A 24,815-nucleotide genomic window follows, 5' to 3' on the forward strand; every position below is an offset into this window, starting at 1 on the left:
TACCGTTTATTAAAGAACAGTATCCTGAAATGCAAAGAGTTCAAATTGATGGATCGGCGGACAAAGGCGGTTTCTTTCAAGTTAAGTAGATTTTATTTTTTTAAGGCACTTTTTTCCGAAGTCGCAAAAGTATGACGTCACAACAATGTGATTGGTCACTTGCAATGTTGAACCTGGAACAACATTTATTATGATGATGTGGGAACAACACCGACACATAGTTTTTTCGTTAAAGTAGTACGCATTGGTTTATAATGTTGTGGCCGACTGGTGTATTGTGAGAAATGCAATGCTGAATGTAATAGTTGAGAACACCTGGAATTGGGCAGGGCAATATGGCCAAAAATATTTATCACAATATAATTTAAAAATTTGCGATAATGATATAACTGACTATATTATTGATGCAAGACAAAATACTTTACTCTACAACTTTATTAGTCCAAAAAAACCCATCAATTTATTTTCATTTAAACAAGCAGCTGTTTTTTATCTGCATTAAAGCTATATAAAAATGTAAGAGTGCAAATGCTAATTCCTTGCTGACAGTTTAACCAAAAGACATTTCCAGTGGAAATGGGCTGACATATCCTGAGCCTAACCATGTATAATATCCACAAAAGTTAAAAAGAGGTGCTTTGCAACATGAAACTATAAGGCGCATTAAGCAAAATTTTAAACTCAAGGCTATCAGTCACGCAGTAGAACATGGGAATAGAGCAGCTGCAAGAGAATTTAAAACAGTCAGATAAGTCTAACTTTACTCAACTCATTCTTCTTGCTTCAATCACTTCTGTACCATTGATTCATTAATACTGAATTCTCTCGCAGCTGCTCTATTCCCATGTTCTACTGCGTGACTGATAGCCTTGAGTTTAAAATCCGCTTCATAAGCATGTCTCTTAACAGGTGCCATTTTGGAGTCCTTACACACACACAATATGGTAATATTATGTTGAAGCACAGTATGTATTACTGTGAGGCTCCTGACTACAGTAGCCGTAATGCTCTGACAAGCGGTGGGGCTTTGTAGCTTACCAAAGTCATACAAAAACATTCTTTGATAGATTTTTGAGCGCTGTGTGCCACATAAAATCAGTTGGAGGTCAGTAAGCAGAACCAGAATTCATACATAAGGCGTACCGGATTATAAGGTGCACTGTCAAAGAGAGCCTTATAGTCTGAAAAATACGGTAATAACGACAGCCCGCTTGCATGTTCTACAAAGGAAAAAAAAGTGCTTTGGTGGCTTTCTGATGGACGAAAACCAAACCAGTTCCACATCACTGAAGTTGCATTTCTACAAACCAATTCTGGTTCATCTGTTTCATTCAATGATCCGCTTTTGCCCTTCTCATTCTCCGTCACTCCCATGCTTTTTCCGTCATGTGTGTATGAAAACAAAAGCATTGTGCATGCGCGTTTTACTCATAATCTATTGCAATATTTCATTTTCTTATCATTGCTTAACATTGTACCGGTATTATCATGAAACGTATAATATGGCCCAGCCCTACCTGGAGCAATACTGATCCATTAGTCAAGGAAACGAACTGCAGCCCATATAAATGTGGGTCTGTAGGGTCTACGGACTGCATTTGGTAAAAACACCTCAAATCAAAAGTCCTGAAAAGGAGGAATACTGATTGCGCAAAACATTTGGCACAAGTTTATTTTTTTTAACTTAGCAAACTTAACAAACATATTCATTTTTCTTGATATTTTTTTCAAAAGTTTCAGTGTAGTTAATAAAACTAAAACAGGCCTGACAAAATATTCTCCTCTATATCCGATTATCTGCAGAAACAAGAGTAAAACAGCATCATGTGCTTTGAGACAATAAGTCAAAAGAAAAAAAACATTTTTACAATTATGAATGTTTCCTCCTCATATCACTCAAAAGGGAACTCCAGAGGAGAAGGAATTGCACAAGTACAACAACATGTCATCACCAATTTCTTTGACTTTTTTCTTTTCTTTTTCTTTTTTTTTAATAAGGCACACACGAGCACTCACATACAACATAATCTAAAGAGATTAGCTGCTTTTCCACAAAAAACATAACAAAACCAAAAAAGAGAGGCACTGGAAAAATTGCTCCATCGTACAGTCAATAAAAACAAACTAGAGACTCTTATTAAACTGAATTGTTTTTTAATTGAGTGGTTATTTTACTTATTCTAGAAAAATAGATTTTCTTTTGCTTGTAATAAATTTTAACATTCAAAAATGCTCAGAGGCAACCTTTCTAGTGCCTATTTTGGCAGCACATAGGACATAGGAAACAACAAAACCTTTTGGGCAATCAACGTCAACTACAACGTCAAATGTGAAATTGGAAGCACCAGTGAAGCGCAGTAGACAAGGACTGGACGATGAGCTGTGACGCCACACCAACATGCTAGGGCAAACAGGAAGAGATCTAGAAAAACAAAGAAAAAAATGCACAACAGGGAGACAAACCTTGGTTACACAGTAATGGAACACAGACAGGAGAGAGAAAAGAAACTGACAATAATCACATTTATCATGGTGCTTTACTAAAGTCTAAAAACTCAGTAGCCATTTTCAGGGACAGAGTGAGGATGATGAGCATGTTACTAGAAACTGAGGTGGATGACAACAGCAGATTCACACATATAGAACAGCTATAAATGTGGTGCCAGCACAAAATCAGTGACAACATGCAAACAAACACAGCTAATCATGTAAGGAGACCACAGGGTGTTACGGAGGTAGTACCTTTTTAAGCCTCATCTTTAACATTTTAGTACCTGATGTAACATGCTGCACACATCTTCTATTAAAATCAGCTAACTGGAAAGTGGAACTGATGATGTTCAACATTCATTTAAGTGCATCTGGAAATCTGCATTACTTTAAAAACTTAGAACAAATGTTTGTTGAGACAGGTAGTAGTGGAGGGCAAATCGATCCAAATATCGATTGTATCGATGCCAAGTCGGCATCTGTATCGGATCGATACTGGCCTGGTGAGATCGATTCTTTACTTTAAGTTCTGCTTGTTTGCAATGCTGTGGTTTCGGCAAAGACAAAACAGCCAGGTCGCTGGACTCGCCGCTGCTGTGTCAGCTCCACTTCACCCCTCTTGTGTTTAGATGTTGGGCCGTCACGTGACATGGCTTAGACGCTTTGGGGGTTGTTGTTGTTTACATATTATTTATATTTTCACCAGTTGTTTTTTTTGTTGTTGGGAATTTTAATTGTAATTTTTGTATTATTATTTCTCAACAGTACTTGTTTGTTTTAATTTGTTAACTGGTTTGCGTTCACTTTTTAATTAAAGATTTTTCTAAAAAAAAAAAAAAAAAGTGATAATATTAATTTTATATTAGCATTTTCTATTTAATTATTTAATCTATTTAATTATAAACTTTGTCCAAATTATGTCCTGGGTTTTAGCTATTTTAATAATAAAAAACTATAATCACAAAAAACACTTAAAGTCAAGGTAATTAATTGAGATTTAGCAATTCAATGACGCATCCACTTTATTTGTTGAAAAGTATCGGTACGAGCGATACTGGCCCGTATTTCCTTGGTATGGGATTGATACCAAAATATGCAGTATCGCACACCACTAACAGTTAGTGGTTTTATTCATAGGGATGTAGCCAAATTCCTTCGTTAGTCTGCCTGACTATCGATCCCGCTTATCAACTCTTGCAATTTTGAAACTGAAACCAGCTGATTTCAGTTCATGTGTCGTCGGAGGAAAATAGTGGCACAGCTCCAGCGTGGACATGGACATTTCTTTTATTTTTATTGCTCAAAAGTACGAGAAGTGGAGACTGCTCCAGGACAGAAACAACTCTGAACACAACTTGGGCTCTTCACAAGCATCTGCATAGACAGCATCTAAAACTAAGTTGGGTTATGTTAAAGCTGAGTAAAATGCCGACCACAGCCCAGGGCAGTGATAAAGTGAGCTGTCATTTGTGGCAAAGCCAGCCGCTGCTGAACTTCAACAGGTACCAAACTGTTTCTAAAGTAGAATCACTGTGGTGGTCGCTTTGAAGTCTCTTTGTGCTGGTTTTCATCTTTGTTTGGTGTTGCTGGCTTTGGTGTTTATACCTAAATACTAAGAGAACAATCATGTGTGTCCTGTCAATTCCTCTCTCTATTTATTCATTTGAAGATTCAAGAACGTTGAACATTAATTTCCGTAAAATATGAAAATGTAACTGCATCTGTCCTGTGAGTGCTCAGGCCTATCTTTCTGTCACAGTTCTTAATTATCCTAGCCATGAGCACAGTTTTAATCCAGACTAATTGAATAAGGCCTTCTTGAAACATTTTAGTAAAAATTATTAAGATGGATGTGACATTCACATTAATTATACCTCTGGATCAAGTTAGGCATGATTTCCATGCCTTTATTGGAATAAACTAGTTATCTTGCATTCTATCTTACAGTTCTACCTTGTTTCTGATAGTTCAGTTTCTAATTTACTCAGCGTTATAAAGTCTGGTATTTGCATAGTGCTAAACTAACACTGGATGAACTGATTGTAGAAGCCCATACTCCTAACTGCTATAGATTCAAATAGCTGTTCAAAAACTATTCTAATCAAACCAGTGAACCATATGTCTGTGTAGGTTCTTAGTCATCCAGGTCATGCACAAGGGCAACCTAGACAATATTTGGCAGGTGATTTAAATTTTTTTAAATAAATTAAAAAAAAAATTTCAATTAATGACTGAGAGCCCAGAGTATTATCACATTGTGTGAGGTCTGATCTCTCATACGTTAAGGGCCCTCTCCTCAAAGGACACATTCAGATAGATCCTTTTAAGACGAAAGAGCTAAACAAATGGGGACGAAAAATGGAGTGAAATGAGGCACGTCCAGTTCTTTTATAAGGTTACATTCTCAATACATAGTTAACTGCCACCATGTAAATGCATACAATACATCAATGTACTTTTATTATAGATTTGTATTTTGACAATAACACATACTCGTGTCCCCCAGGCTCTCTGCCTTATTATTTACAAATAATAGGCATGACTTTAAAATGCCAAGTCTTAGCCTTTCATTTGAGAATTCAGTAATATACTATACCTAGTCCAATTAGACAGTACATGACAGTCCTAAAGGACAGAGCCCAGGGAACACAAAGATGTGGAAGTGCCCAAACAGTTACTCTCTAGGGCAGGAGTAGGGAACCTAGAACTGCAGGACACCGGCTCTCGAAACCTGGAGTTCACTACCCCTGCTCTAGGACGTAACTTATAGCAGAAAAGCTGATCAAGCTATGCTAAACAAATGTTTTTCCTTTAATATGGAACTTCCTTGTCTTGAAAGACTTTAAACACTGATGAAATACGTGGGTACCCTGGATGTATTAATACTCCCCATGGTAGCCCCTCTGCAAATAATTCAGTTTTGAACGTATCCTTGGTATTATTTTTAAATTATTATTAATATTCTAGCAAAAGTATCGGATGGATCCTTCATATACAGCTCGTGCCACAATGTCATGTAATACACACCAGCAAAAGGAAACAACGTTCAACAGGCAAGTCTAGGACACACACCAAGAGATGAAGTGAGGTGGCAGATTCCACATTTTCTTCATAATTTCCCATCAGATAAATATTTAAATAATAATAGTTCCCCAAGACTTACAGAAAGTATAAAATCTCTATGAAAATAGAAAAAGCATTACGATTAAAATATATATCTCAACATTTATCTTCCTTCCTAGCTCTATGTACAACGAAACATGCAAAAAACAAAAACACAATATAATTTCCTGGCATTTCAGAGAGCTGCCAGGACAATCTTGCACAATATATAGAAAGTCTCTAGCCCTTGAGGTCAGCTAGCTGATAGCTATCATGAAAAGGGAGGGCTGGTGGAAAACTAAACTAAAACAAAATGTAGTAATGAAAACCATCATGTTCACATTGCACAGAATTTTAAGCAACTGAAAGAAGTCATTCAACTTTGGATTTATTGTGAAAGTTGGGGTTATTGCTTGTTAAAGTTGACAGTTAAGCTTCATAGATCACATCAGCTCAGTCCCTGATGTTTCACCCAGGTTGATCTACATCTCAACTGCATGTTTTATTAAATGTACTGATTATACATGAAGTATAATTCCATATCAAGTATAATTGGTCATTGTTTCTACACTACACTACACTCACCCCCTGAGGCCTCTCAATTAGTGTTCACCATAAAACTGTTGCTGTTGACAAACAACAGATGTAATATAATCAAACATGAAAGTGACTCGATTACGGCTATGTCCACACGTACCCGGGTATTTTTGAAAACGCAGATTTTTCTATGCGTTTGCACCTTTCGTCCACACGTAAACGCCGTTTTTGGTCACTGAAAACTGAGATTTTTAAAAACTCCGGCCAGGGTGGATATTTTTGAAAACTCCGTTTTTGCATTTACGTGTGGACGAGAAAAACTGAGAAAATGCAGAAAACGCAGCGTCAAAGGTGTGCGCCTTTGACGTCACACTGTGCGCCACGTTATTGTTTCGGTGAAATGAATTTCTACAATACTGTTAATTGTTCTCTCTGCAGTGTTTAAATGCTCACATATATACACAGTTACTGTCCCTCCACACATACGACTCGGTTCTGCTTCTATGCCCCAGCTTTGTTTACTTTTTCCCACCGAGGCTTCTAGACTTCTGATTGGCCAACATTTCTGCACGGTTAGGAATATGTCGCCACCTGTTGCTTTGGCATGTTCCTAGCAGTGTTTTCCTTCATTTCTACCTTTACGTGTGGACGGGATTATTTTTTAAAACGAAAACGGAAAATCTGTGTTTTCAAAAATACCTGTGTACGTGTGGACGTAGCCTAAAAGTAATGCTAAAACGGAATACAGTCTTGCCAGCGCACAAAAATCACAGGTACTCTTTCAAAATGCCAGAGAAAAGGGTAGAACAACAACAGGCTTGTTAAGTTTTGCAGAAATCAGTGATTTAACACACACGCATACACATGCGAAAACACTTAAGTCCAAATGCCAGTTGCACGTACTGGTGGTGCTCCACCTTGACAATCTGATCTTCTGTGCCTACCCTGACAAATAAGTCTGATAAACAATACAGGTGTCTATCACTATTTGGTCTCCATTTCAAGCGATAGCAGGGAAAACCACATCAAATAGAGATTTGTCTTTCCCATTTGCTGCCTGGTTTTTAACATTAAATGTGTCAAAGAGGAAGAAGGTGAACAGGAAGTGGCAACAGAGAGATTTGGCATCTGATAGTCAGCATGCAACATTTCTTGACAAATGACTCATATGTGTTACTTTCTACCACAGCAAACTAACACAACTGCTTCTCTTTTTTGTTAAAAAGAAAAAGTGCATACACCACAAAAGAACATGGGGAGAATCCAGGCTAGTGTCAAAACTTGTCATGTAGCTTCACGTCTGTCTTTGTCCTGACATGTTTTCTAATGGCCACGAGGAGCAGTGAAGCAGCCCTGTAGCACACAGACAAGTTTCTGAGTGCATCAGTCTCAGCTGGTTATTCACACTACACTTACCATAACACCACCCTGCCTAACTAAGCCTGTAGTGTCTCAGCTCCTTCAGTAGGGCTTGCTGTCATTCTTTGAGCGCTTCAGCTGCACCTTCAGCCTTTTCATTCCAATCTGGAAACCATTCATTGCCTGGATGGCTGCCTGTGATGACACTGGGTTGTCGTAGCTCACAAAGCCTAGAGAAGAAAGAAACACTAAGAGCAGCTCAAGGCAGCTTGCAGTAGGTATTTTCAATGTGCGGAAGAAAACCAATTGTTGCAAATAAAACATATTTATATGCATACATACGTATATACATATACACATACATATATATATATATATATATATATATATATATATATATATGTATACGTATATACATATATACATATATATATATACATACATATAAAAAAAAACACCCAGCACGCCCCTGCGGGCGGTTTATCCTTCAAGCTCGGGTCCTCTACCAGAGGCCTGGGAGCTTGAGGGTCCTGCGCAGTATCTTAGCTGTTCCCAGGACTGCGCTCTTCTGGACAGAGATCTCCGATGTTATTCCCGGGATCTGCTGGAGCCACTCGCCTAGCTTGGGAGTCACCGCACCTAGTGCTCCGATTACCACGGGGACCACCGTTACCTTCACCCTCCACATCCTCTCGAGCTCTTCTCTGAGCCCTTGGTATTTCTCCAGCTTCTCGTGTTCCTTCTTTCTGATATTGCTGTCATTCGGAACCGCTACATCGATCACTACGGCCGTCTTCTTCTGTTTGTCTACCACCACTATGTCCGGTTGGTTAGCCACCACCATTTTGTCCGTCTGTATCTGGAAGTCCCACAGGATCTTAGCTCGGTCATTCTCCACCACCCTTGGGGGCATCTCCCATTTTGACCTCGGGACTTCCAGGTTATACTCCGCACAGATGTTCCTGTACACTATGCCGGCCACTTGGTTATGGCGTTCCATGTATGCCTTGCCTGCTAGCATCTTGCACCCTGCTGTTATGTGCTGGATTGTCTCTGGGGCATCTTTACACAGCCTGCACCTGGGGTCTTGCCTGGTGTGATAGACCCCAGCCTCTATGGATCTTGTACTCAGAGCTTGTTCTTGTGCTGCCATGATTAGTGCCTCTGTGCTGTCTTTCAGTCCAGCTTTGTCCAGCCACTGGTAGGATTTCTGGATATCAGCCACCTCCTCTATCTGCCGGTGGTACATACCGTGCAGGGGCCTGTCCTTCCATGATGGTTCCTCGTCTCCCTCCTCTTTCTTGGGTTTCTGCTGCCTGAGGTATTCACTGAGCACTCGGTCAGTTGGGGCCATCTTCCCAATGTATTCTTGGATGTTCCTTGTCTCATCCTGGACTGTGGTGCTGACACTCACCAGTCCCCGGCCCCCTTCCTTCCGCTTAGCGTACAGCCTCAGGGTGCTGGACTTGGGGTGAAACCCTCCATGCATGGTCAGGAGCTTTCTTGTCTTTATGTCAGTGGCTTCTATCTCCTCCTTTGGCCAGCCTATTACCCCAGCAGGGTACCTGATCACGGGCAGGGCGTATGTGTTGATGGCCCGGATCTTGTTCTTACCATTCAGCTGACTCCTCAGGACTTGCCTGACCCTCTGCAGGTACTTGGTGGTTGCAGCCTTTCTAGCGGCCTCTTCATGGTTCCCATTTGCCTGCGGGATCCCCAGGTACTTGTAACTGTCCTCTATGTCTGCAATGTTGCCTTCTGGTAGTTCAATCCCCTCAGTTCTGACTACCTTCCCTCTCTTTGTTACCATCCGACTACACTTCTCCAGTCCGAACGACATTCCAATGTCATTGCTGTATAGCCTGGTAGTGTGGATCAGTGAATCGATGTCTCGTTCACTCTTGGCATACAGCTTGATGTCATCCATGTACAGGAGGTGGCTGACAACTGCTCCGTTCCGTAGTCGGTATCCGTAGCCAGTCTTGTTAATGATCTCACTGAGGGGGTTCAGGCCTATGCAGAACAGCAGTGGGGACAGAGCATCTCCTTGGTAGATCCCGCACTTGATGGTAACTTGTGCTATGGGCTTGGAGTTGGCCTCTAGTGTTGTACGCCACATCCCCATTGAGTTCCTGATGAAGGCTCTTAGGGTCCCATTGATCTTGTACAATTCTAGGCATTCCAGTATCCAGCTGTGGGGCATTGAGTCATAGGCCTTCTTGTAATCAATCCAGGCAGTGCACAGGTTGGTCAGTCTGGTCTTGCAGTCTCGGCTGATTGTTCTGTCTACCAGTAGCTGGTGTTTTGCACCTCTGGTATTCTTGCCAATTCCTTTCTGTGTCCCGCTCATGTATTGACCCATGTGCCTGTTCATCTTAGCCGATATGATGCCTGACAGGAGCTTCCATGTAGTACTGAGGCAGGTTATTGGTCGGTAGTTGGAGGGGACCGGTCCCTTCTTGGGGTCCTTGGGGATCAGGACCGTCCGGCCTTCAGTTAGCCATTCCGGGTGTCTCTCGTTAACTAGCAGCTGGTTCATTTGTGCTGCCAGACGCTCGTGGAGTGCAGTCAGCTTCTTCAGCCAGTAGGCGTGAACCATGTCGGGCCCTGGTGCTGTCCAACTCTTCATACTGGAGACCCTTTCTTGGATATCTGCCACTGTGATGGTTACTGGACCCTGTTCAGGGAGGTCGCTGTGGTCTGCCCTCAGATCCACTAGCCACTGTGCATTGCCGTTATGGGTTGCATCCTTCTCCCATATGCTCTTCCAGTATTGCTCCGTCTCCAGCCTTGGTGGTGCTGTTCTCTTATTGTTCCCTTGCCACTGAGAGTACACCTTTGCTGGTTCTGTGGAGAACAGCTGGTTTATTCTCCTGCCTTCTATCTCTCTGGTGTACCTCCTCAAGCGGCTGGCCAAGGCTGTGAGTCTTTGCTTGGCAGTTTCCAAGGCCTCAGGTATGGACAGCTTGCTGTATTTCTTAGGCACCTTATTTGTCGCACCTTTCTGCAACTCCGTTAGTTGGCTAACCTCCCTCCGTGCTACTTTGATCTTGCCCTCTAGCCTCCTTCTCCATGGAGGGTACTGCCCCTTGTGGCTGTTCAACTTGTAACCAAGCATCTCACTGATCACTGCTGCCGTATTGTAGATCAGCTTGTTAGTGTCGGTAATTGTGGTTGTAGGTATTGCCCGTAGTGCTGCATTAACATCATCTAGCAGACCTTCTGAGGGTACTTCACGTAATCTTGGTAACCGGCTACGGGGGATCCAGGTTTCAAGCTTGGCCATGATCCTATTTTTCAGGTCAGTTCCTCTCGCACTCAACGATCCTTCTCCTATCGCACTTGGGGCTATGTACCCAATCTCGGGTGGGGGTGATGATATCTCCCCCCTGACCTGGCGTCCTGACTCCTCCTTGCCGTAGCATTTGTGTTGTACCTCGTCAATCTCTAGCTGTGAGAGCAGTCCCTTCTTTCGAATGTTGGAACACTGAGCTACTAGTTGTTTCGCCGTCATTGTGGATGTTGGGTATCGAAGAATCCATAGGTCCCTCATCCTATTCATGTAGCCCCTTCCGCCGGGGTTACTTGCGTAGTAGCATTCCAACAACGCCCTGTTTTCGTCCCTTGCCCACCGATGCCTTCTTGTTCCAGTAGCCCACTTTTCGTCAGGGTGCCCTGGTTCCTCAACACCTGACGCGGACCTTGTTGATCCGGGCGACGTCCGAGCCGGCATGCCTTCATATTTATCTGTCTCGCTCATGTCTGCGGTAGGCTTGCTTAGCATAGGGGGTCTAGCCTTAGGACCCTTACTGGATACAGACGCCCCAGGCAGGAATCGAACTTGCGATCCTCTGTTCCAAAGGCGTGTAGTTTAACCACTACGCTATCCAGCTGCTACATATATATATATATACATACATATACATACATATATACATACATACATATATATATATATATATATATATATATATATATATATATATATATATATATATATATATATATGTGTGTGTGTATATGTGTATATTTATATGTATATATATGTATATATATATAAAAACGTACATGAACTCACCAAAACATTTGCTGAGGTTAGTCTGTTTGTCAATGAAGACTTTTGCAGAGATTACATTTCCAAAGGGCATAAACATCTGGAGCAGATCCTGATCTCCAAACTCCTGGGGCAGGTGGTAAATGAACAAATTCGCACCTTCTGGACCTGCCAAACAAAGAAAATTATACAAGTATAAAACACAGTAATATTCTAACAGGACTATCATTATGAATTCACGTAGCTTTTAAAAATAGAGTCACATTTTTTGTATTCATGCAAAGAAAAAAAAATCTGATTGACAGACTGTAACAAACTGTTTAATCGAGTCATGCAGAGCCTGGTTAACAGATTCTTAAAAGTTTTTAATAATATGGTTCAGAGCTGCTTTTTAACAGATTCTTGTGTTTTACAAAACATATATGCACTGCTTCTAAAAACACAAACACTGGCTGCACATCTCCAGAGACAAGCTCATAGCCAACCTGATTTTGTTTACTTTGTCTTATTTGACAGTTTCCATAACACAAAAATGCGATATCAGAACTTCTCTGCAGCCCAGCAGCTTCCTAATAAACTGACCAACTGCAATTTTTAGTCTCATTCCAGCGTGTGTCACAAAAGAAAAAAAAACAGGCCACTTAGAAAATTATCTGTAAATAAGAACAAGTACACTGTGAATTCAGCTGCATTATAAGAAATGAAAATTTCACATAAAGCAGAAAAAGCACTGAAAAAGCAGTCCATATACACTAACGGTCAAACGTTTTAGAGCACTCCAATTTTTCCAGCTATTTATTGCAGTTCAAGTCGTTCAAGTTCAGTGATTAGCTTGAAATGGTACAAAGGTAAGTGGTGAACTGCCAAGGTTAAAACAAAAGGTAAGGTTAGCCAAAACCAAAAAATAATGTACATTTCAGAATTATACAAAAGGCCTGTTTTTTAGGGAACACAAAATGGGTGTCAGTGAATACAGTTTCCTTCACACTTAAAAGGAAGAAACTTTGACTGGAAGAGGTTTGGGAGACCGAAAGCCACAACTGAATCAGAGTACACGTTTCTGAGAGTTATCACAGGCGGCTCACAGGACAACAGCTTCAAGCACAGCTTAATAGTGGTTGTAGTAAGCGAGTCTCAGTTTCAACTACGAAGACTCCTTTCATTTCAGAGTGCAATGAGACGTTAAACTGCATAATTTTCGATTGGAATTGGAAAAATTGAGGTGTTATAAAAACCTTGACCGGTAGTAATAATAATAATGGATTGGATTTATATAGCGCTTCTCAAGGCACCCAAAGCACTTTACAATACCACTATTCATTCACTCTCACATTCATACACTGGTGGAGGCAAGCTACGGTTGTAGCCACAGCTGCCCTGGGGCAGACTGACAGAAGCGAGGCTGCCATATCGCACCATCGGCCCCTCTGGCCAACACCAGTAGGCAAGTAGGGTAAAGTGTCTTGCCCAGGGACACAACGACCAGGACAGAGAGCCCAGGGATCGAACCGGCGACCTTCCGGTTACAGATGCGATTCCCAACCCCCTGAGCCACAGTTGCCATAAGTAGTGTACTTTCATGTTTCAAAAAAGACACATTGAAATCTTGAAATTTCAACACAAATTTGAAATTGTGCGCATACTTTGCCACTCCAGAGTTTCACACTTATAGTTATTTTTTACTATAAGTTGAGCTGTTGACATGATGAGCCAAGGTTATTTTAGAGAGATAGTTACATCTTACTAGTGCAGCACCCAGTCATGGCTGATGCAGCATAATAAAATAAGACAAAACCCTTATCAGAAAGTGACATTAAAACACACTACACACATCTCTTAACAACTTAACAGTTAGTTGTAGCTAAACAGCAATTTTTATTTAAAGGCATACTCAGTGTTTCACACACCATATTCAGAAAATGTGAGAGATAAAATGCACTCCAAAAATCTAAAACTGTAAGGGAGGATTGTCACAGAAAACATGTAATGACAATAACATAATTGTTGATAATTGTTGATGTCCTTCTGCTCTTGCTCTTGACGAAGGCGGTCGCACTTTTCTCCTCTCGTCCTCCTCTCCCTTAGCTTCCCTGCTTAGCCTCTTATGTCCTTGTCTAGTCTCGTGTTTTTTTATTACTTTTCCCTGGAACACTCTCTCACAGTCTGTTCTCTAAAACCTAAAAGAGGAATTATGGATTGGATCAACTGGTCCCTAAATGCAATTGACACCCCTTTCTCAACGAGAAGTCTGGGCTTGGGTGAGCCTGAGTGCTGAAGATATCTACCTATTCGGAACCATGGTAACAGGGTTCTGGCTGATCGGAGCTGGCTTGGCCCTGACTTATCAAAGAATTAAGGAAGCGGAACCGGCTGTTCAAACCCCCACAAGGCTGCCCGCTGGGATTGAAACGACGGGACGAGGCGTGAGTTTCTCAAAATGGGCTCATTGAGTGCAGCACGGATAAGATCTTTGAGAGGCTACGGCTGCCGTGAATACTCAGAATAAGACCTCTGACTGCAGACTGGATACATCTCGGAAGGGCTCGCTCGGAATAACATCTCTGTGCGCAAATCGGATGACATCTCGGGGAGGCACACTGTGGTGAGTTCTCAGAATCAGCTCCTTGAGCACAAGAAATGACAACATCACAGAGCGCAAGTATGGCGAAGCTTGCGGCTCTTCAACGGGAGAGTGAGAGACCAGTGTTGGACTGTAGAACTGCTTTGAAATTCATATGAGCTGTTCGCACTAAAGTATAAACCACCATCACTTCATGCGGAGACCCCTTTGGCGCCAGCTGCGGTCTCAAGGCTGGAGCTGAACAATAACACCCTGATAACGACTGTGTTGAGTCTGTTCTTCCCATTCCATGCAAGGCCACCTGGGTTGGCTGGAAGACTGTTTACTTAGCCTGGCAGGGCGAAGGACACTGTCTCAGCTGAACTCTGGACACGCACACACACACATATACACTGATATGCACACACTCATCCCCCCTCCCTTTCCAAATGCCTTTGACGCTTATTCCCTTCCGATGCTGTGGATCATGGAGACCAGCGCACGCAGGCTCGGATGTACTGTCTAAATCGGCTGTCTCTCACCCTTTACCCACCCCTGTTGCTTGTCATGTGTTTCTTTGGTGTATTAAGAGGTTTTTCATGTGCAGAGGTGTTTTTTTCTGTTCTCAAACTGATCTCCCTGTTGGAGCTCAGTCTGGGGGAGTTATTTTTTCTCCTTATCTTTCCTCATGTGGTGCATTTTCCATTGTTATACCTCTCTGACCTGTCTTCCCCATGTGATGTTTGTGTAATGTATGTATGGTCGGAGGGTAAGATGGCGCCGCCATTGCGTCCAATAGGTCGGCAGCCTTATGAAATTTCCCCTTGTGGGACTAATAAAGGTATATCAAATCAAATCAAAGTCAAATAATGTTGCTAACTGTTAGTAGGTAAGCAGAGGCACAATGGTGATGCATGGTAACATCTCTGCAGCTAGTTTACTTGTTTACTGTTACATGTTACATTTACCATGTTTAATTACTTCAAAATGATGAAGGAATTAGAGCTGTCAACAAGTATTTTAAATTGCATAACAGTATTAAAAAACAAATGAGAAAAATTGTAAAATTAAAACAAAAAATCATCCATGAATCATCTTTAGGGGTATTCAAAGGGAGATCATGACTGAGCTGACTGAGCAGAGTATTCCAGACATCCTTCTCCCCAGAAACTGGGTTCTGCTCCTAAGTGCCTGGAGAACCTCTAAGGAGAAATCCAGGAGGCATCCTAAACCAGAGGTCAGAACCACCTCAACTGTCTCCTTTCATCACAAAGGAGCAGGAGCACTACTCTGATGAGCACTCAGCTTGGATATCAGAGTTACTCTCTCTACCGCAAATGCTGAGCACAGCCACCATACAAAAGAAACTCATTTTACCCACTTCTGTTCATGACTAGGGATGGGTATCGTTTAGGTTTTATCCGATACCGGTGCCAAATCGGTACTTTTGAAACGGTGCTCAAACCGGTGCTTAAAGAATGGAGAACACAAAATTGGTCCAAAAACCTCTCATGCTCAGCTGTTTTTTGTAAAAAGATAACAATGTTAGCCTTTTCTGCAGCTATGGGGCATATATGGTATCACTCTTGGCTGGAAGCAGTGCTTAAACAATGGAAAAAACACAAACTTTGTCCAAAAACCTCTCATGTTTAACTGTTTTCCACTTTTTCTTTGGTCATTTTAGCCTTTTTGGCCAGGGTGAAGGGAGTATCTGCCATCAAACAAGAAGACAGCCGCATGTAGCTATGATGATGTTTGCTAGTTCACCTTACATGCATTAATGTAATAACGTGGTTAGCCTACTCAACGTAAATTACACACTAACAACATTAAGCTACTCACGCAGAGAAGAACAGCTGCTGCTGCATCATCCTCATCATTCCTGCTACACTGGCAGGGCTAGGGGCCAGGACGCTCCTCTTCGTGTTTTTGGGGGATGTTGCATAACAGGCAACCCACCCGCAGTAGATGCGCTCGGTGTGAGGTCTCACAGCAAGCTATCAAATACGGCGCATTTCTGGGCTTTTAAAAAAAACGCTATGCGTCGCCAGGTGTTTCATTGGATTGGAGGTGTTACCTCCTTTGACAGTATCACAGTATCAGCTTAAAGCACTTGTTGCTGCTGAGTTTGCATCTTTTGCTGTGAAGTACAGCCAGACTTTTGACCGCTTCGCCTTGGACATTTTTAATCTGTAGCTCTGCTCTAAAAGAACGTACGTACCTGGCCCCGCCTACTATCCTCGGAAACGTAAAGTGATTGGCTAGAAGTGTATCACAGCTCAGGAAAAAAAAGCACCGAAATAAAGCACCGAAATGTGCGCTGCTTTTCGGTCTGGTTACTACCGTTTATGTCAGAACCGGTGCCATCATGGTACCGGACACCGGTACCCATCCCTATTCATGACCCTACATAGTCTCTTTTGATCTGACCAAGGGTGAGGGTTGGAAAGTAGAATAATTTCTTGTAAAAAAAAAAAAGTTGCATAACCAAATGGCACAACATGTGTGTGCATCTTTGTCATTAATACAATCCTTTAGAGAGGTTCCAAGTTACATATGGTTTACTCTTGTTGCCTGAGTTATGTTAAATTGTGAGAAAACTGACAGTAGGTTTATCTATTTCATCTAAGGCATATAGGTACGACCTAATTGAAAAAACAGCCTACAACTCATGAGGCTTATTACTGATCAAGCAAAAGCTGGATAAAACTGAATTAAAGAGAAAATACATTAAAACATGCTAATACAGTAGAGCTGCATTCTGTTTTTTAATAGTTACACACTGAACCTCTGTATAAATGCCTTTAATAAGTGTCCACTTCACTCAGTCATTGCATTAGCTAACAAAACTCCCAGCTAACAAAACTCACCTTCCTTTTGGCTGCCTGCAGCTGACACATTCTGCTGGGATAGCATGGTCTGGTTGTAGAGGCTAGGGAGGGTGGCGGCGGCGTACTGTTGAATGCCAGAGTAGGCCTGGCTCAGTGCCTCCATTGTATTTCCTGAGCCATTAGAAAGACTTCCAGAGCCAAGACTGCCATTAAGTGCTGCCATGCCTGCATCAGTTACAAGAAGAAAAAAAGCTGTATGTTCACAGTGGTACAAACTTCAGTAGACTAAGAATCAGAAAAGAGGCCAAAAGGCTGTCACTGTTCAAGATTCAAGAAAACTTTATTTGTCACATGCAAGTTGCCCTGCAGTGAAATGGGACCGACCCCCTCCCCCCGACCTTACATGCACAACACAGACATCACATGGGGAGACAGGTAGGGGACCGGTAGTATTACGGAAAAACACTGAAATACAAAACAATGGGAAAGTCCAAGAGGGGAAAAAAGAGACCTCTACTCATGCTGAGCTCCTGGGAGGACAGCATGAGAACAGGAAACAAAAAAACTCCTCTGCACAGAAAGCACATAAATGTCCACAGCACAACATTATAGAGCACGTGACCAGTAACAGGGGTGGGTGGGGGGTGAGGAGTAATCCCAAGCAAACACAGCAGCCATCCTGCCCTGCAGCTATTTTTCCAGCGCTGGGCCCAAACCCGCCGTGTTCTCTAGGAGGGAACAAGCGTCGAAGGCGTTTGGAAAGGGAGGGGGGATGAGTGTGTATCAGTGTATGTGTGTGTCCAGAGTTCAGCTGAGACAGTGTCCTTAGTGTCCTTTACTGTCCAAGTAAACAGTCTTCCAGCCAACCCAGGTGGCCTTGCAGAATGGGAAGAAACAGTCTAAGCACAGTCTGTTATCAGGGTGTTATTGTTCAGCTCCAGCCTTGAGACCGCAGCTGGCGCCAAAGGGGTATCCGCATGAAGTGATGGTGGTTTATACTTTAGTGCGAACAACTTATATGAATTTCAAAGCTGTTCTACAGTCCGACACTGGTCTCTCAATCTCCCGGTGGAGAGCCGCGAGCTTCTCCATGATGTTATCAACCTTACGCTCCGTGATGTTGTCATTCTTGTGCTCAAAGAGCCGATTCCGAGAACTCACAACCGCAGTGAGCTTCTCCAAGATGTAATCCAATTTGCGCTCAGAGGTCTTATTTTGAGTGTTCACGGCAGCCGCAAGCTTCTCCAAGGTCTTAACCGTGCTGCACTCAATGAGCCCATTTTGAGAACTCACGCCTCGTCCCGTCGTTTCAATCCCAGCGGGCAGCCTTGGGGGGGTTTGAACAGCCGGTTCCGCTTTCTTAATTCTCAGATAAGCCAGGGCCAACCCAGCTCCGATCAGCCAGAACCCTGTTATCATGGTTCCGAATAGGTAGATATCTTCAGCATCCTTGATCGACAGTCCCGCCAGGCACACGACCCTCCATTCCTGCCACCCATCCATCGTGTATCCGGCAGGGAAAGTACCTCCAGGACACTCAGGCTCACCGAGTTCAGACTTCTCGTTGAGAAAAGGGTGTCAATAGCATTCAGAGACCAGTTGATCAAATCCATAATTCCTCTTTTAGGTTTTAGACACAGACTGTGAGAGACTGTTCCAGGGAAAAGTAAGTTTTTCCCCCTTTTGGTTTTACAATTGTAATTAATGAGTCAGCCTGAAAAGTAAAAAACAAAACAAAACAACAACAAAACAACCCCCCCAAATAAAATTATTTATGCAACAGATTTCATGGATTAAGTTGCTCAAGTTAGCAGGAACCACCGAAGGAACCACTGAGCCAACGCACTTGGAACTTATTTACAGTTAGTCCTTCAAGTACAATCCAATCCAACAGGCAGTGATTATTATAAAACAGTTACAAGCCAGATTACAGCCAGAATTAACGTATGAAAACAAAAAGCACAGACAAGCAAATCCTGAAAATGAAGATTTATATCAGACGTACTGCCTCAAATTAATCTATATTTCAGCCTATGCAGATAAGAGTTTTTACCTGCCAAGGAACCTATGTTGAGGCCAGCTCCAGCACTAGCAGCCAGAGACTGCAGGGCCCCTAAAGAAGCCATGGGGTTCGCCGAGGAGTTGCTACTGGAGGTGGGGGAGGAGCCTGCTTGGGAAACATTTACTTTTAATGATATAATAATAGGGGAAATGAACAATTTACCTTGCATCATTAAAAGTACTATAAGAATGGAAAACATCAAAATTAAAAGTAATTTCACAATTCTAATCACAAGGAAGATTTGACAAAGCCAGGATTTATGTTTTAAGGGTTTTATTAGTTTAGTTTTTATTAGTCTTACAAGTAATTTAAATGATTTCATTACTACAGTCTGCTATATATTTACCTATGAATCACATCTAGTCAGCTCTGGTTCATGTTATGGTAGATTTAATATCATCATGTGTGTAAACAATACATGTTTCCAGGCAGCCAGGCATTTTACAATAATTTCCATTGGGTCAAAATTACACCCTTGAAGGAAATAAATTGTTACAATGCGTTTTTCTTTTTATTCCCTACACCCAAAAAGTGTATCATGACCCAATTCTATTTTTGGAAAAGTCATGAAATTAGGTGGAGTTTTACTTCGACAGCTACATTTTAAAATGCAAAGGGGTCCAAATAAGCCCTTTGCCAAGTCTAGCGTTAAACAAAAGCACTTGCTATAATAAGGTTTGGTTTTTTTGGGGGGGTTCAAGTCTTGCTTTTTTGGTTTTGGTTTTTGTTACATGACAAAGTGTTTCATATACAGTATACGTGTTGGCTGCTTTTCAAGCATATGAAAAAAAAAAAGGCATTGGCCCAAATCATCACGATTGTAATAAAATATTTTTAATCAGGTTTTTTTTTTTTTTTTTTAACTTAAGTTTGCACACGCCTTTCTTGAATTTTATTGCTCAAAAGCCCAAACATAATCTTATCAAATCTAAGGAGCTTGGAAAGAAAAAAGCATCTTTCCAAGCTCCTTAAACTATGATGACCTGGATGACTGAGAACCTTCACAGATATGATCTTATCAAATTTTACTGGGTTTAGGTGAAGGTCGTTGGCTCCAGTTCTCTAATACTATGCAATACTATACTATACAATGCACCAATACTATACTTCTTGAGGATGAAGTTGTATTTGGACTAATGGACTATTGTTTCTCCTTACCTAATTGAGCAGTTCTTGCATTAGGCCAGTAGTGGAACAGAAATGAATTTGCTGTAAAGCAAATGGGTTTAATATACAGTTTAAATCCTGGTGTTCAGTATTTTACATTATATTAGAGATTACCTGACATTTAATTTCAGGTCCAAGAGCATATAAAGTTTTAAATTCTGTGAAAGTATGTATTTATAGCCATTCTGTGATGGATCCACAGTATTGTTTTATCCGGTTAGCCAATATTCTTTCACCTGTGTCCACTAAGTTTTACAGGGCACAACCTACATACTCAACCTCTGCTGCTCAACCCAAAAATACGTTTTTCTTACAAAGGTGGCACCATAAATAGGCTTTCCAGTGATATACGATTCATTTGCAACATTCATTGTCACAACAAAGAAATCAACCAAACTTAAATTTCCTTAGTTTTGTAGTACAGACTCTGTGTTTTGGTTTTTACCTGAGCTTGTTAACGCACTTAGTGGGCTAGTAGATGTCGTCATGGCGCTAGAACCCGTAGGTGTGGCCTGTGTAGCAGTTGCTGCTGCTGCTAAAGCAGCGAGGTTCTGCATAGCATTAAGACCTGACAGACACATGAATAGGCAAGTTTAAGTTCCCCAACAGAGATCATCAGTTATACAGATATAAGGCTGGACTTAACTTTCTCAATAAACAAAGGGATGAATCTAAACTCAAAATAATTAATGAGATTATTATGTAGCCAGTAATATAGCTTTACATTTTTTGGATGTGTGTATATGTACCTGAAACAGGGTGCAGGTTGTTGAGTGCATTCCCTGTGGAGGCAGACTGCTGCAGCAACTGTAAGTAGAGCTAAAGCAAGAAGAAAAATGGAAGATAACATTTAAATTTGTCAATTTGTTTTCTAATGGTTGTTACATTTTGGATAAATATACACTTACTGCTAAGTACTGTGGGCCTAAACTGTTGAGTCCAGTGAGATTACCCCACATGGAAGCAGCACTAAGTTGCTGCATCTGCTGCTGCAGCTGTTGAGCCATGCGCTTCTGCTCCTTGTCCTTCTGAGTGTCTGCGAATTTCACTACAATTGGCGATGAACAACCCTGAACACAAACACAGGAAAACATTGTGGTCATGACAGGTTACTGGTCAAAACTATTAAACTGCATCTTTCAAATTCCAAGTAACGTAACCAAATAGTTAAAAAAAAATCTAGAATAGAATAGAATAATCCTCTAATTGTCCCACAAGGGGAAATTTGGTTGTAACAGCAGCCAGAAAGACACATATACAAACAAACAGGACAGAAACATACACAATTTTTTCTTACATATTTACATCAAGGACAATGGTTAATCACTTGCTGTGAATAATCATATACTGGGAAACCTTGAAACTATTTATCCAGTGGAAACAACAGAATGCAGATCTTCTAAAATCAAAATCACAGACAAAATTAGTTTTTTTTTAGTTTAAACTTCACCTCCATGGTCTGGGACTGGTGCATGGATTTGATAGCAGACTGGGCCATTTGTCTGGCTGTGAATGTCACAAACGCACAACCTGCAAGAAAGAAACTAAATGTATCAGTTTTGTTAACCTTTCAGTAAGACCACACTTATTTTTAACAAAATTTTTGATACACTTTTCCAGTTTATTGGTGTAAGAGAACTTGGTTTTGATTAAGATTCATTATTCATATTTAACCTCCTAAGACCCGAACTCTTCCACGGCAGCATTTTTAATTTCTCTTTGATATTTGGGCTGATTGGGGCCCGATGAATGTAAAAACAAAGAATTACCAGACTTTTTTTTTTACCTTACTTTTGTTTTTAATAAAAATGAGAGCCACGTATGAGGATATTCATTTAAAATTTTGAAAGAACAGTAGCAGCATAATGTCCTCATAAGTAGAGCAAAATTTAGTATTTTGGTCTAAATAACCCAAAATGTGATGTCCACATATGTGGACGCCAGGTCCTAATTTATCTTTATATTTCAATTCAATCAGTAGGTCATCAGTTCCTGGCATTGGATAAAATAGTGATGATATCATCTTGTGGACACATCTGCTTTTCCAGACGATTGTACCGCTAATTGTATTTTTTGTACAATTAGTATTATTGTACCCTACCCTAACCCTAACATTAAGGCTACAGTAAGATTTTCCTGTTTCAGTGCAGCTAACCAAATAATGAAAGAACTGCACTGAAACAGACAGTGAAAGCGGACAGTGTATCTTTTATTTGTTTGTTTTTTTAAAGTACAAAAGTGATACCTTAGGCTGCTTTTTAGTTGTAGTGTCCTTGTGTTCCACTGAGTTCTGTCACTAGTTACCTTACCTAGGTAATGTAAGTCTATTAGCAGGGACCAACTAACCAAGTCATATCACTTTTTGACTCTAAACATGGTTTAAGAACAGATCTCTATGATGCAAATTATCCTATTTATAGTATTTTCACCTTCTAACATTTTTGTGGTATTCGAAACAACATTTTTCTTCACTTCTATCATGGTTCTTTAAAGCTGTTAAAGAGCAGGGCATTTTACTGAATTGATAATCAATGTTGTCTCTTTAGAATCAAACCTGCAGAGCGAAGAAAAAGTATGAGCTTTCAGCTGTTGAGGGCATCTTCTGGTGGATAAGATCAGTCTTTAATCTTAGTCACTTTTTACGTCATCCCAGTTTAGTTGTCTATAAACCTTTGGACATATAGAACTGCTTGGTTTGCCATTGCACAGAGCTTCCACATTTGGGTTTCAGCCCATACTAGGCATTTACAATACTGTGCCATCCCTATTCTTTTTATTTGCATATGTTTCAGTACATTTATTAAAACATTTTAACATGTTAAAGTTAGTAAGACTATGACCACCTTTATTCCTCAAGTGAGTCTAAATTGTCTTAGACCTGGATGACTTTACCTCTCCTGACCTCTTACATACCATATTGACAATTGAACTGAAATTTTTGGATTTGGATTGAGTCTGATGGAGTTACACTCCATGTGACCCAGTTCTTGTGTAATCTGGCACACAAGAGCCCTTTTCCATATTTGATGAAGCTTCCTTTTGATTGATCTCCAGTAGAGCTGCCACAATTTGTCGACTAGTCACGATTACATCGACTATCAAAATCGTCGACCACTAATTAAAAGTCGACGTGTCGTTTGAAGCTTTGTAAGATCCCAAAAGACGCAGGAATCAGTAGCAGGATTTAAGAGTGTAATAACGGACTGAAACAGGAGATGGCAGCACTGCATGTACAAGGATGCCAGCTGCCGTTAAACCCCGAAGAAGAAGAAGTAGCTGTGTCCCAGAATTCATAGCGCAGCCCAGCTCAGTTTCCAACAATGGCGGCAGCTGGTTAGTTTTAATATTACTCTTATTATTCTTTCTGGGTCACAAAATAAACGTTTAACATATTTTCAGCCGAGAATGTAGCTGTGTAAACCTCAAATATCTGCTCAGTTTATCAAGACACCAAATATTTTCAAAAGCGCTCCGACGTTTTCGGAGACGTCTGTTACCCACTAGCTCGATAGCGAGCCGGGCGCTAGGCTCACTAGCACCGTGAGAACACCGGACTCCCGGCTAATCGTTTTCAAACCCACCGCGGTCTTTCGCTACTCAGGTTAAACATGATATATAAGTCACTTAGATAACTTAAAAATGTTATTGTTTGGCTTATTTTAGTATTTTATTTGTTCCTGAGTAAATCGGTTTGGCTGAGATTAAAGTTATAGTTTTTACACAGCTGAATAAACGTCAAGCAGACAGCTGATCATCAGAAGTGTGAGATGCTCGAGAATTTACTCCGGTGTCCTGTTATATTTTAGATAGAAAGGAGTTTATTAAACTTCACCGAAACAATCTGCAGATTTCATTAAAATTTAATAAACTATCATCTTGTCTTTATTTTTAGTTAGTACAGACCTTAAACACTTAAAGCTGTAAGCTAATGATAGTTATATAAGAGCAGATGCTGCTGGTGCAATAAGCTGTAGTTTTACGTCCAATGGATGATGATCTGATTAGTCGACTAATCGCAAAAATAATCGGTGACTAGTCGACTATCAAAATAATTGTTTGTGGCAGCCTTAATCTCCAGTCAAAGGGCCATCAGGTCCTGTGTCAAACTTCACAGCTTGTTTGAGGCTGGAGCCCAGGCCAACTGTTATAAGGTGACAGCAATAAGTCAGTAAAAAAAAAAAGAAGTTGGGCCTAGCTTTGGGGTCAAATAAATTAAGCCAATTTGTAAGTGCCAAATTATATCTGAGGGTCACCAGATTGTGACTACAAAAAGACTTCCGGTCCTACAGAAGTCTATGGGAAAAAGATTTTCTATCTTGACCTTGGTAAACACTTTGGTTGTGAATAAATGGGCTTAGTCATTTGTTCTGGGTGATACTGAATAAAACAAACTGAGTCTATTGTGTAAATTTTGCTTAGACCATGTTTCAAAATGGCAGATTATCTGCAGAACCGAACGGTTTGGCCTAATGCATTGTCAGTCATTAGCCAATGAGCACATGGTTTCATAGTCAGAGTTGCCCTTCCTTGTTTTTTTTGCAGCGGTGGAAACGCTCATCTCAAGGCTACAAATCGGGACTTGAGAAACCAATTAGCTTTACTTGGCCTCTAATGTACAGTATTTTCCGCACTATAAGGCGCACTTAAAATCCT

At 41.0% G+C, this 24,815-nt stretch overlaps 1 protein-coding gene across 14 annotated transcripts in view; it reads right to left on the bottom strand.

Moving 5' to 3' along the window:
- Positions 1–1,646: 1,646 nt before the first annotated feature.
- celf1 (cugbp, Elav-like family member 1) overlaps positions 1,647–24,815 on the bottom strand; it is a 55,822-nt gene continuing 32,653 nt past the window's right edge. For 9 of the 14 annotated variants that reach the window (XM_026156698.1, XM_026156181.1, XM_026156258.1 and 6 more), the window contains 9 exons: positions 21,613–21,692; positions 21,071–21,232; positions 20,912–20,981; positions 20,608–20,730; positions 18,987–19,103; positions 16,973–17,158; positions 11,567–11,710; positions 7,546–7,718; positions 1,647–2,422 (listed from right to left, as the gene is read on the bottom strand). In XM_026156698.1, coding sequence (XP_026012483.1) covers positions 7,591–7,718; positions 11,567–11,710; positions 16,973–17,158; positions 18,987–19,103; positions 20,608–20,730; positions 20,912–20,981; positions 21,071–21,232; positions 21,613–21,692 — 1,010 coding nt within the window. In that variant the 3' untranslated portion in view covers positions 1,647–2,422; positions 7,546–7,590. The remainder of the gene's footprint in view (positions 2,423–7,545; positions 7,719–11,566; positions 11,711–16,972; positions 17,159–18,986; positions 19,104–20,607; positions 20,731–20,911; positions 20,982–21,070; positions 21,233–21,612; positions 21,693–24,815) is intronic. The other 5 variants (XM_026156327.1, XM_026156026.1, XM_026156543.1 and 2 more) reach the window with 2 other exon arrangements.

This window comes from Astatotilapia calliptera, chromosome 1 (genome assembly GCF_900246225.1).
Source record: "Astatotilapia calliptera chromosome 1, fAstCal1.2, whole genome shotgun sequence".
NCBI lineage: Eukaryota > Metazoa > Chordata > Actinopteri > Cichliformes > Cichlidae > Astatotilapia > Astatotilapia calliptera.